The 13,600-nt window shown below is 36.1% G+C and overlaps 1 protein-coding gene across 1 annotated transcript in view; it reads left to right on the forward strand.

Annotated features, from left to right (window-relative positions):
* The window catches only part of LOC150104979 (obg-like ATPase 1), a 343,661-nt gene that overhangs the window by 176,949 nt on the left and 153,112 nt on the right, over positions 1–13,600 (forward strand). Inside the window, exon 5 of the mRNA XM_090396086.1 lies at positions 9,317–9,444. Coding sequence (XP_090252212.1) covers positions 9,317–9,444 — 128 coding nt within the window. The remainder of the gene's footprint in view (positions 1–9,316; positions 9,445–13,600) is intronic.

The following is a 13,600-nucleotide window of genomic DNA, read 5'->3' on the forward strand; positions in this document are numbered from 1 at the left end:
CATGTCTGTCTTTCATGGAAATGAAATTCTTTATGATAGTTTCAGTACTCATGTACATTGTCACAGTAAAGACTGTTTCAAGATTTGAATTTTGAAAAGCTACATTTTCCACTAGTGGCATTGGTATTGGCAAAGATAAATATATCCTGAGAGCTACAGAAGTATTCAGAAAAGTACAAGTATCCCGAAAATTATTCTGCCAATATATTTGCAGTGTTCTAGATTAAAAAAAAAAAAAAAAAAATACTTAAGGTTTTAGGAACTTATACATTGTTGTCCCATCAATATCATGTTCCTTACTATACTATCTGATCAAAAATATCCAGATGCTTTCCACTAGATTTGGGTATGTTGCTGCAGTAATTCCCTTCCATTATTTCAGAAGAGACTTAATGAGATCAGTCACTGATGTTGGGCAATTCAACGTGGCTTGAATTCATCCCACAGGTGTTTAATAGGGTTGAGATCAGAACTCTCTGCAGGTCAGTCAAGTTTAACACCTGTTTCATCAAGCCATTCCTGCACAGATCACAGTTGAGGATGGGGCATTGTCAGTTGATACAGGAAAAGGCCTCTGCTTACTTATTGCCATAAAGCTGGAAGCACAGAATTGCCTAGAATGTCATTATAGGCCGCAGTATTATGATTATCCATTAATGGAACTAGGTGCCCCAGCCATACTCATTAAAAGCAGCAACAGACTGTAATGCCTCCTCCAAACTTCACAGTTGGGCATGCAGCATTCTAACATCCATCAAACCAAAACTCTTCTGTCAGACTGCCAGAGTGAAGCACAATTTGCTACAGAGAACTAATTTCCACTACTTCAGAGTCCAATAGCTGTAAGCTTTACATCACTCCACCTGATGTTTGGCATTGCCCTTTCTAATATTATGCTTGTGCAGCTGGGAAACCCATGTTCTTCAGCTCCTGATGGACAAATGGAGTGCTGTTATTGTTTGCAGAGGCATTTCAAAACTCAGGAGCAAGTGTTTCAACTGAAAACAAGTGATTTTTTTAGGCACTACATGCTACAGTATGGTCCTGCTCTGTTAATTGTGGCATATCATGTCATGGTTGTGCTCCTTTCCACTTCATTATAACATCACTTACGGTTGATTGGGACAGAAAAATTTCCTGAATTGTTGCAAACATGACATTCTATGATAATGCCATGCCAAAGTTATTGAGCTCTTCAGCATGGCCCATTTTATTTTTAATGTTTTGAAAATTGCAAGACTGTGTGCTTCCTTTTATTCCTGTATCAGCAATGGTTTTGATGTACAAGGAGAACCCGAAAGTAACCGGAATCTGAACTTGATGCATGCATTTTCAAGTTACAGATGTTGCTGCTAGGCATCATGAGTGTGCAACTTCCATGCCAGTCTGGCAAGTGGCATCATTCTGTGTGAACTGGTTTGTTGTTCTGGCTGCTTTTTTTTTTTGTTAGTGCTTACAAGCAAGTTCGGCAATTTTGTGACAGCTGACCACAAGGAACAGAGAGTGTGCATGAAATTTTGTTTTCTTTTGGGTAAAACTGCAGCTGAAACTATTGTTATGGTTTGGCAAGTCTTTAAGGATGATGCTTTAGGTAAAACACGGGTCTACAAGTGGGTTTTTCGTTTCAAAAATGGGTACATGTTAGTTGAAGACCAACCACGATCTGACTGACCTTCGACAAGCAGAAATGATGAAAACATTGAAAAGTTTTGCCAGTCAATCAATAAAGATCATCAAAAGACCATTGAGTAAGTTTCTGAAGAGACAAATTTGTCATGGAGTTCGTGCTAGTGAATTTTAACAGAAGATTGCAAATGAAACGTGCGTCCACTAAACTTGGGTCTCGTTTGCTCACAGATGATAAAAAAATCATATGAATATTTTCACTCTTCACGTGACTTTTTTTTAAAGATAAAGAAAACTATGAAAGGGCAGCAATTCGTTGATGTGGACAAAGTGAAAAACAAGTCACTGGAGGCTAAACAGTATTCCAGTTGAACAATTCCAGAACTTTTTCCAGCAGAGTAAAAAAATGTTGGGACAAGTGTATTGACTCACATAGAAAGTACTTCGAAGGAGATTAGAATAGGTATTATAAAATTTAATACAATTTTTTTTAAAAAATAATTCCATTTATTTTTGGGTACCCCCTCATATATAGCCACATTCACTACTACAAAGGAGTATCTGGATATTTTTTGATTGGATAGTATATATTCATCAGTCAGTTTTGGTTATAAATTTTTATATGCTAACAGTAATTCATGTTCATCATAATTCGTCAAATGACATATTATCTAGAATGGTGAAATGATGTATCTATCATAAGAAAAAAAGAAATTAGTTTTAATTTTGTAAGTTAGTTTTGGATCATACAAAGGCTGATCCTGCAATTTGTGGTCGAAATGAGTCTTCTTCCTCCTTTTTCTGCTATTAATTTGGCATCAATGTCAAGAAATTCTACAATTTGTTCAGCATCAATAGCATATTTTTCATAAACATCACCTCTAGTTTTTTCTTTTCATATTTCTTATTCTTTTCAGTGCTTTCAAGAACATTAATATACATTTAATTTTGGTACTTGCATCATTTTACTTATCACATTTATTTTACTTAAAACACATGCCAAATTTTTACTGAGCAAATAAATTTAAAAGTGGATTTTTTTGATTTTTGCTGCATTGCTTACCACCAAGTTTTAAGAATGCAAAGAATATAGAATATTCTAGAATTTTTTTAAAATATCTTTTATTGCAGTCTATTAGGTTTTCCTCACATGTTTGTAACATTTAGTGTCTCTAGCTTTTTATTATTATTATTAAGAGAGACCTCCAGAGAGTCAGGGGCTCATCGAGGGAGGCTGCATACTACACACACCAGCTATAATACTCATTCTTGAATTCATTCACACTACTTTCACTCACAACATCCAATGGCAATCCATTCCAATCACGCACCACCCTATGAGAGAAAAACCTAGCTCTCACCCCTTCTTAGTAGCATTCATTCTCAGTTTCTAGGGATGTCTTCTTGTTCTTTATCCACCCTCCATAAAATGAAAAATTCCATCAATTGAAATCCTGTATGACCCTTTCTGAAGTTTGTAAGTTTCAATCATATCACCCCTCTTTCTCCTGTTTGCTAGTGTCTGCAGTCTACAAATTCTCAGTCTGTCTTCATAATCAGTATTCCACAAACGTGATATCATTTTTGACACTCTCTCTGTACTATATCAGAATCACCATGGAAACCAGGAGACCAGATCTCTATGCAATAGTTCAAGTGAGGTCTTATCAAGGCTTTGTAAAGAGACAAAATGACATCCTTATCTTTACATGCGAATGTTAAATTCACATGTAAAGATATGGCTACATGCCCCCCCCCCCCCCCCCGTATTGCTACAGGGGAGGCATGTAGCAATCTTTGCTACATGCCCCCCCCCCCTGAACTTCAACTTCCTATCTACTAACACTCCAAGATCCCTAGCCTCATCAGTTTATTCAAGCATAATCCCAATATAATATGACATTGGATATCTAATCATGCCAAAGTGAATGACTTTACATTTATGGACATTGAACTGACATCCATTTTCCCATGCCCACAATTCCAGCCTATTAAATCATTCTGCAAGTACTGCATATCAGCAGTATTCCTGATTACCCTACCTATCTTTGCATCATCAGCAAATAGTGTGTCACTTGTCAAATCCTTCCCAATATTATTAATGTATAGATTGAATAACAGTGGACCAAGCACTGATCCTTGTGGTACACCACTAGTTACCTTAAATCTTGCAGACTCGCATCCCCTGTATACCACTTTTTAATATCTGTCAGTTAGCTATCCTCTTATCCATGCTAATATTCTATAATCCAAACCCATATTCTCAATTTATGCAACAGTCTACCATGCTGTATTCTGTCGAAAGCCTTAACAAAATCCAAAAGTATCATGGTGTATCCATTCCCCTTGTCTAGTTCAATGGTAACATTGTTATAGAATGTGAGCAAGTTTCTAACTCATGACCTTCCCATAGGAAGGTCATGTTTTTTTTTAGATTAGTCTACTAAAAATACATATAATCCTTCAGTTATATTATATTTACTGGACCACTGGCGCACCCAGGGAGGGGGCCCTGTCTCCCTTCCCCCCCCCCCCCCCAAAAAAAAAAAAAAAAAAAGGAGAGAAGCCTAGAAAATTTTCCAAAAATGTTTTCCTAATTAAAATTCTTTTTTTTTTTATTTATGTTGTGTCGTGTCTTCTATATCTATACTACTTATGAATTAGCCGTCACATAAGGTGGGAATACCCTTTTGCTCTCGGGAATCGCGGTCATTGTGAATGCATGGCGAACGAATTAGTGCTCGGGTGATATGATACTTTGTTTGCCAGAGATCACAGGTATCATGTATCGGCGATCACTGCAGATGCTTAGTCATAGGTATAGGTCGTATGCAATGCATAGTGTGTATTCTCAAATTGTCTTCTCAACCCCCCCCCCCCCCAAGATTAAATCACGAGTGCTCGTCCTCCCCCAAGATTAAATTCTGAGTGCGCCACTGTACTGGACAAATCCCAAACAATATTCACAGGAGTAGTTTTGGATATCCACAGGTCTAACAATAATTGTTATCTGTTCTGCACGATTGTATCTATACTAATTGAGTACTGTACATTAATAATTAGTATTTCTTACCATTATCAAAAGGATTTCATCCATTCCATTCCCTGTAATTTTGATTATTTGGCTTTAGGTTTTACTTTTTCATACCTTGAATAATGTGTAATATTATTTGGTGTCAATGTTTGTATTCTGCCATAATGTTATCAATTTGTGATGATTTCTTTCAAATGAAGAATATTCTCATTAATCACGTTCATAAACGAATTATGTATCTTCTTCTCCCTTCTAAGTGTTATGCCTACTGGCCTGTTACAGGGCTATCTTAAGCCCTTCTAAATCTTACCTGTTCCGAGGATAAGGTGACTAGTCCTATGCCTCCCAGTATATTCTATTGCTATAGCTACATGTGTTCACAGGTCCGGTTTTCCTGCCTGTGAACACATGTTTTTTCAAGGCATAGAAAAACCTTGCTGTCCATGCCCAAGACCAGCTGACTGGGCTATGTCTGAGAAAGATCCTTAAGCTCCTCATCAACAATGGGAATCAAACCCAGGATACTCCTTTCCTGGGCATATGGTTGCAAAGCGCATAGCCACTAGGCTAACTGTGCGGACCGAATTATGTATATTCAGAGGGTGGTGCATGATTGGAATGAATTGCCATTGGATGTTGCGAGTGCAAGCAGTGTGAATGAATTCAAGAATAAGTATGATAGCTGGTGTGTGTAGTATGTGGCCTCCCTCAATGAGTCTGACTTCCTGGAGATCTCTCTTAATAATAATAATATTATTATATATTTTTTATATCAGATTTCAGTTTTGAACACTTAACACGATTATTAATGAGCATTTCACTTTCTGCATGGTTACTAAGAATATGTGATAAATGCTGTCCACCTTTGTGCTCATTCTCATTGTTCAGCTGATGTTTTTCATCTACAACTAGTTTGCAGTATAGACAAGATGCACAATCATTGGAGGTAGAATAGAGTACCAAGAGCTAGTATATATATATATTATATTTATGGCTATTTTGCCTGCTTCTGTTTAGGAGTACCCTGTTTAAATGTCATTAGCTTTTTACTCACGGATTCTTAGGGCATTGTAGATGTATATTTACCAACAAATATATGTAGCATAAAGGAAGAGAAATTTACACATACCTTTTTCCTGGGTGTTGTGGCTTGTCTTCTTTCTGCAGTGTGCAAACTACTGCAGTTATGGTGTTTTGGAAGGAAGTGTGTGGTGGAAAGGGTCTTAGGCAATGTGGGAGAATTAAAATAGAAAAAACCCAGTACATCTACAATGCCCTAAGAATCCATGAGTATAAAGCCAATGACATTTAAGCAGGGACACTCCTAAACAGAAGCAGGCAAAAAGCTGTAAATATAATAGTTTTTAAGAGGAGTAACAGGGAGTTTTCCCAGAGATAATATTCATATATAAATATCAATTGGTATATTAACTCGGTACTGGGATATGTTCATATTTATATATACTGACTATAACCGAGACTAGAATAACAATTAAATTTATTCAAAATGCAACATGTTTCATTGGATTGTCTGACTTCTTCAGGCATGGGAACATACAAGTAAACACTATAAGAAACATTGTATCACTATAAAATGACTATTATAAAATCAGTTAGCTTGTTCCGTGTTGAAGTTCTATTGTTAAGTAGCTGCGTGCATCTGATTTCACGCGTGTGCCAATATCGGATAGCAGAGCTGAAAGAGTCCGGTAGATTATAGCTGAGGTTATTATTTATGTGATGAGGGTCATAACAATTTCCTTAGACTCGACTATGCGTCGCTCCACCTCGTCACGGCATATATGAAGGTTTGAGGTTGTTGTCCAGTTTATCTCATGTTGACAGCCTTCATCATTTGTGTTTACTGAAAACAGTACATGGCTTGACAGGGCACTTGCTCTAGTTCTTTTGTAGGCAATGTCTCACTGGTGTTCTTCTAGACGTAGGAGGATGGATTTTTCAGTTTGGCCATAGTATTGCTTCCTACAGTCACACGTGATTTTGTACACTCCTGGGAATCATAGTTGGTTGTGAGCTTGTTTGTATTTGCTTAAAATTGATCTTAGTTTAGGAAGAGTAGAGAAACAGGTTTTTATGTTGAACTTTCTTAAAATTCTTCTTAGTTTCGTGGAGAGCGAGCTGATACATGGTAAGGAGATATAACCTTTTGGATTGTCTTGTGTTTCTGAGTTGTTTTGATGGTGGTGGTATAGATGCTTATTAATAGTTTTCGACGAGTAGATTGTAGACTGTCAGATGATGAAGATCTAAAAATGAACTACAACATCTACAAAGAATCTTCACAAGTAATGGCTACTCGTCGAAAACTATTAATAAGCATCTATACCACCACCATCAAAACAACTCAGAAACACAAGACAATCCAAAAGGTTATATCTCCTTACCATATATCAGCTCGCTCTCCACGAAACTAAGAAGAATTTTAAGAAAGTTCAACATAAAAACCTGTTTCTCTACTCTTCCTAAACTAAGATCGATTTTAAGCAAATACAAACAAGCTCACAACCAACTACGATTCCCAGGAGTGTACAAAATCACGTGTGACTGTGGGAAGCAATACTATGGCTAAACTGAAAAATCCATCCTCCTACATCTAGAAGAACACCAGAGAGACATTGCCTACAAAAGAACTAGAGCAAGTGCCCTGTCAAGCCATGTACTGTTTTCAGTAAACACAAATGATGAAGGCCTCTAATCTACCGGACTCTTTCAGCTCTGCTATCCGATATTGGCACATGCGTGAAATCAGATGCACGCAGCTACTTAACAATAGAACTTCAACACGGACTGTAGCTACAGTTCAAAGCTAACTGATTTTATAATAGTTGTTTTATAGTGATACGATGTTTCTTATAGTGTTTACTTGTATGTTCCCATGCCTGAAGAAGTCGGACAATCCAATGAAACATGTTGCGTTTTGAATAAATTTAATTGTTATTCTAGTCTCGGTTATAGTCAGTATATATATATATATATATATATATTTTTTTTTTTTTTTTTTTTTTTTTTTTGCATTTTGAAGAATTTGTGTCTATAACCTTTCTGAAAATGTCCTGCCCTTATTGTCTTTTGCAAAGTTAAAATTTTTTACTGAAGAAGCAGGTTTGAGGCCATAGGTTTGAATTCCACTCCAGATATGAAGGTTTATGAATGCCTTTAGGTGGTTGATGAATTTTGCCTGGTGAGAGGCTGCTATGCTGTTTACTGAAAACCTCAAGTGCCATGAAAAAATTCCTTATTTGGTCTCTTTAAAGCAGGATTTCAGGATTACATAACCCTTATCCTACCCACAATACTAATGTACAATAGGTTTACAGTCTTTTGTCAGTAGGATTTACATAAAAAATGAGTAAGTAAAAACTTTCCCTCCTTTTTTTTATCTCAAGATTCCATGGCTTAGTCACTGTTTTCTTTAGGTTTTATTGCTTAGTATGTAAGTTTGCTTATTGTTTTCAAATCCTTATACTTTTTCTCAGTATAATATTTGCATACTTGAGTCTACATTTCACCTGAGAATTATTTCTTTTCAAAAACTTTAGTACATATTCTTTTTAAGATACTCAGTTGTAGTGGTGATTATTTCAGATCCCTTCCTGTTGTCTCTTGGACTAATCTGAAGACATCACTATCAACACTAACATAATAAGGCTTTTTCTGCCAGTGTGTTCTCTTCACATGAATTTATGAACATTTTTATATTGAAACATTGTGCTAGTAATGACTAGTCCATGTCCTAAGCGTAAATCTATCAGATACTTGCAGGAATTGCCCCCCCCCCTTTTTTTTTTTTTATCATATATCATCTATCTTCTCTAATGAATTGAAAATTATCTCTTATTCTTCTGTATTAGAACCTTCCATTCAGGAAATTTGTCTTCATGTAGTTTCAGATGGTATAGAATACATTTGGTCAGATAAGCCCCAAATTGTCAGCACATCTTTATCTGTTCAACATCCAAGTGGATACCTAATAATGGGGTACACCATGGGAAGACATGGATATTAGGTAAAAAGCCCTATTTGGTTCTCCATATTATCTGTGGTCTTCTTTCAGTTATCTAGCTTTAAATCCTTAAGCACTTCTTTAAAAATTTGCTCACCCAAAGTTTTTGGATGCAGATGCACATCCTTTTGTTTCCTGTGTTTTAAATGACAACTTTTTTTGCCAACCTGGTTAGCTTAGTGGGAAGTGTGCATGCTCTCTCTCACACATGTTTTTTGTGATAATCCCACCCACAAAAGGCTTGAGAACTTTCTTGCACATTAGTTCCATATGTGGGCTAAAGGTTAGACAACCTGAGAATCCTTCTCTAGAGATTAAACAATAAGGTCTCTTCAGTTATTATGATAAGGCATAGAAGTGCCATTAGGAATATAATTTCTGGAACAGACTAATGTTATCTTAAACATATGTGTTTGATTATGCATATTTTGAACAGGGACAAGAATCAGATAAAGATACAGATGGACAGCACCACTTCAGATTAATATATATATATATATATATAGCTGAATGCAAACTGACTCAAGTCTGCTTAAGCAGATCAGTATTTTCATTTTTATATATAAGTATATAAGTTATGTATTATAATGCCATATATGTTTAAATTCTATCAAGACATTAATTTCTTGCAGTAAGGTTCCTGCCTTCTTGAATGTTGTAGATATAGCAGGACTTGTTAAAGGAGCTAGTGAAGGCCAAGGTTTAGGAAATGCATTTCTCTCACACATTAGAGCTTGTGATGCTATATTTCATCTATGTCGTAAGTTTATTTATTATAACAGTTTTTCATTTGTTTTTTAAAGTTTTGTTTTATGCTTGTAACAAAATATATACAGGATGTATTATTTATTATTATGGACACACTCTTAATAAATTGAACTACTGAAATGTGTATTCTGAATACAATATAATATAACATATCACAACTTATGATAATGAACAATTTTTTTCAAAAAAAAAATGTTCCTTGACTTGACCTGCAGTTTTCAAAAAAATCTCAGAATTCAAGTTTCAACATTGTCATTAAACTTGAGATAATATTTCTTTAGAGAGCACAATAACTATAAACTGAAAAGACAGTCTTGTTTATTAGGGTAGATTTTCTGCTAAATATATTACTATTTAGCATCAGTCTGCTCTGTTTTAGTGCATTTTCAAATTAATTTTGTTACTTTAGTCTTCTGCAGATGATCCTCATTCTTCACCATTATGCAAACATAACATATGGTTTTTCATCACTATGAATGAAAAATCATCATGATTGTTGAAAGTCTGTGGTTTTTACAACTTTAGACTGTAGAGCAGTATTCTTGACTTATCCACTCACAGTAATAGTTAATTCTAAATTGCTGTTTAAAAAAAAAAGCGTGTGTGTGTGGGGGGGTCTATATAATCCAAACAACACGTTTTACTCGCAGATAATTTATTCAAGACATAACTGATTATATGATCATTGAAATAAAAATAAGTTGCTCTGAAGTGCCTAGTCCCAAATGTCAATTATTTGAGTTTGCATATGATTTGCATGTATTTATATCTGTTATCTCCTTAAGACGTTTTGATACACTCTGCTGCAAACTGGGAAGTATATCTCTTCTGAGTTAACATTTGCTGCTAATAATGGATACATCATAAAAAAATAATTAAAATTATTATTTTTATAATTAAGATTTTTAATGGTAACAGCTACATAAAATGGCTGAACATATTGTGTAAATTAATTTTGTTTACTTATGAATTGGGACAAAATTAATCCATACTTTTAACATGAAACATTGTTATAATTTTAAGCATTGCTGTAGATTTTACTTTAAGTTTTTACAAAGAGGTATCTACTTTCTATAAAATATATATTTAAATATTGCAGGTTCAAAAATATCTTTCATTTATCTTTCTTAGTGGTATGCCAAGAGCATACTACTTCTTTCAGTACTTGGCTAGTGATTTGGGATCCCTTAGTCATTTATCCTACTTTTATACTTTCTTTGGATATATCTCTTTTTTCATCCCATGCCAAATTGAATTTTCTAGATAATTGTTTTGAGGGACACAACTTCTATGCTTATTATCTGTCTCCTTTGGTTTTGTCTTCTTGTGAAAATCTCATTTCAGTGGGTTGTAGTCAACTGGATTGTTTATTTGTTAAAGGCTATGACTTAGAGTGTATGAAAACTGACAAATTTGTTTTACTGCTGATTTCATTTTTAATTAAACTTAGCATACTGTACTAGTACTATTTTTCTGCTTTTTCCTTTTCTATTTATAATTGATCTCAGATATTTAATATTTGCTACCTGTTATAGAATTTTATCTTGAAGTTTATATATATATAAACTGTAATGTAATCTGTAATGAATATGACCATGTTGCCACCTATTGGTGAGAGTGATCTTAAGGTCTTGACCTGGGAGGTGGCTAAAGGTGTGGAATTTTCGATTAAGACAGGGTATATGTGGAATTACCGTGCTAGCAAGTATGACAAGCGTAGGAGATTGCTTGGATCAGTGCCATGACATGTACAACTGCAAGGGCTGGATGTCGATAGAGCATGGGAAGTGGTCAAGGAGCATTTACAGGAGGTTATGGCTGACTGTATACCTAGGATCCGAATAGTAAAACAAGTAGGGGTTAAATGGATGAATATCACCATTAAGCTTGAGCTGCAAAAAAAAGAAACAACTGTGCAGGGAATTTAAAGAAAGAGGTGACCTGCAGGCGCACGAACGGTATAAAGTGCAGGCCAGAAGGGTAACGAGTGTGGTAAAAAAAAAAGCAAAAGCAGATTATGAAAGGAAAATACCTATACAAGCTAAAGAGAATCCCAAACAGTTCTTTCAATATGCTTCAAGCAAGAAAAAAACTGTACACGGCAAAATGATTTTAAGGAATGATGATGGTAAGGAGGCACTGAATCAGTCGATATAGTGTGGAGTTACTGAGCGAGCACTTTGCAAAAGTATATCATCCAGGTGGTGACATTGAAAAAATGAAGGAACCATTAGTTTAACAGGAATTGTGATGAATGAAATGGAGGTGAATAGTCTATTACAGAACCTTAATGTGAATACATCTGTGGGATTGGATGGTGTACTGGCACGGGTCTTGTGTGAAGCGGCTAAAGAATTATCAGTGCCCTTGACCATGTTGTTTAATCTGAGTCTCGGGTCTGGTTTAGTCCTGAAGGTGTGGAAAGAGGGGAAAATAGTTCCACTGCATAAAGGAGGATCCAAGACTACTGTTGCAAATTACCGACCGATCAGCATATCAGGAGTCGGTGTCAAGGTCTTGGAGGAAGTAGTCAAGGTAAAAATACAGGAATGGATTGATGAAAATGAGATACTGTATGGGGGACAGCATGGCTTTGTGAAGGGTAGATCATGCCTCAGTAACTTGCTCAAGTTTTATAACACGGTGACGGCTGAACTGGATAAGGGTAATGGGTTTACAGTGATACTGCTGGACCTGGCAAAGGCATTTGACAGGATACCACACAGAATTCTAATCCGTAAACTACAACATATGGGAATGGATATAGGGTTGGTGAGATGGATAGGTGGGTGGTTGATGGAGAGATATCAAAGAGTAGTTTATTCAGGAGTAGAGTCCAAAAGACGGCCTGTGATTAATGGTGTGCTGCACGGTTTTGTTCTTGGACCACTGCTGTTTAATTTGTTCATTAACGATATAGGGAAGGATCTAAGAGGAACAGTTAATTTGTTTGCTGATGATGAAAGTTGGGTAGGGCAATAGTGAATGAAGAAGATGTCAAAATCTTGCAGGACGACTTGGATAGATTGGAGTTCTGGGGTAAGGAGAATGGATGTCAATTTAATGTGATAAAATGTAAGGTTATGCATTTTGGGGTGAAAAGATTAGCAGCAATATACCACATTGGTGGAACTGTACTCCAGGAGATTGATGAGGCCAGGGACTTGGGAGGTTGGTGGATAGGGAGATGAAGTTTAGGGGGCACATTGCAAAAGTAGCTAAATCAGATCATCAACTCACTTGGTTGTTGAAAAATACTTTGATGAGCAGAGACAAGCAAGTTATTGTACCTCTGTATCGAGCCTTGATAAGACCTCATCTCGACTACTGTGCCCAGATTTGGTCACCTAGGTTCCTTCTTGATGGGGGGAGGAGGTGGAGAGGATCCAGATGCGAGTGACTAAGATGATAGCAGGTCTATGGAATGAACCATATGAGAACAGGTTGAAGATTTGTGGGTTGCAGAAATTAGTTGATAGGCAGAAAAGGGGAGATATGATTGAGAAATTCAAATTGCTAAAGGGTTTCTATAGGATTAATTCAGAGGATATTTTTGAGATCAGGACTGGTGGTGGGAGAACTAGGGGATACCTATGGAAGCTGGGTAAGAGTGTGGTTAGCAGGGGTGTTAGAGCTGGGTTCTTTACTTTTAGAATAGTAAATGAGTGGAATAAGTTGCCAGAGTCTGTTGGCGTAAGAGTAAGTTGCCAGGGTGCTATGACGGTGAGCGAGTTCAAGGCAAGGCAGGGTTTGACAGATACTATGAGAATGTCGTATAGTTGTGTGGACATGATGTTTAAGGCCTCCCTCGATGAGTCTAAGGACTCCCTGCAGTCGCCTGTAATAATAATATATATATATATATATATATATATATATATATATATATATATATATATACTGAAAGTCGCCCTTTGATTTTGCAAGCAGTTCTACATCATCATCAAAGAACTAATTCTGGGAATTCTGTAGATTTCATTAGCCAGTTAATCTGAAATGATTACTTTGATTTCTACTATGCAGGTCTTGGTATCATTCATCTTAGCATTAGGCTGAGAAAGCATCCTTGGCTTAACAAGCTGTTGTTAGAGAGTCCACTTATTTGCTATTATTGATTCTTATGTAATTTCAGTAGTGGTGGTGATAGA

This window comes from Typopeltis vanoorti, chromosome 7 (assembly GCF_054136105.1).
Source record: "Typopeltis vanoorti isolate ZY-2024b chromosome 7, IOZ_Tvanoo_1.0, whole genome shotgun sequence".
Classification (NCBI taxonomy): Eukaryota; Metazoa; Arthropoda; class Arachnida; order Uropygi; family Thelyphonidae; genus Typopeltis; species Typopeltis vanoorti.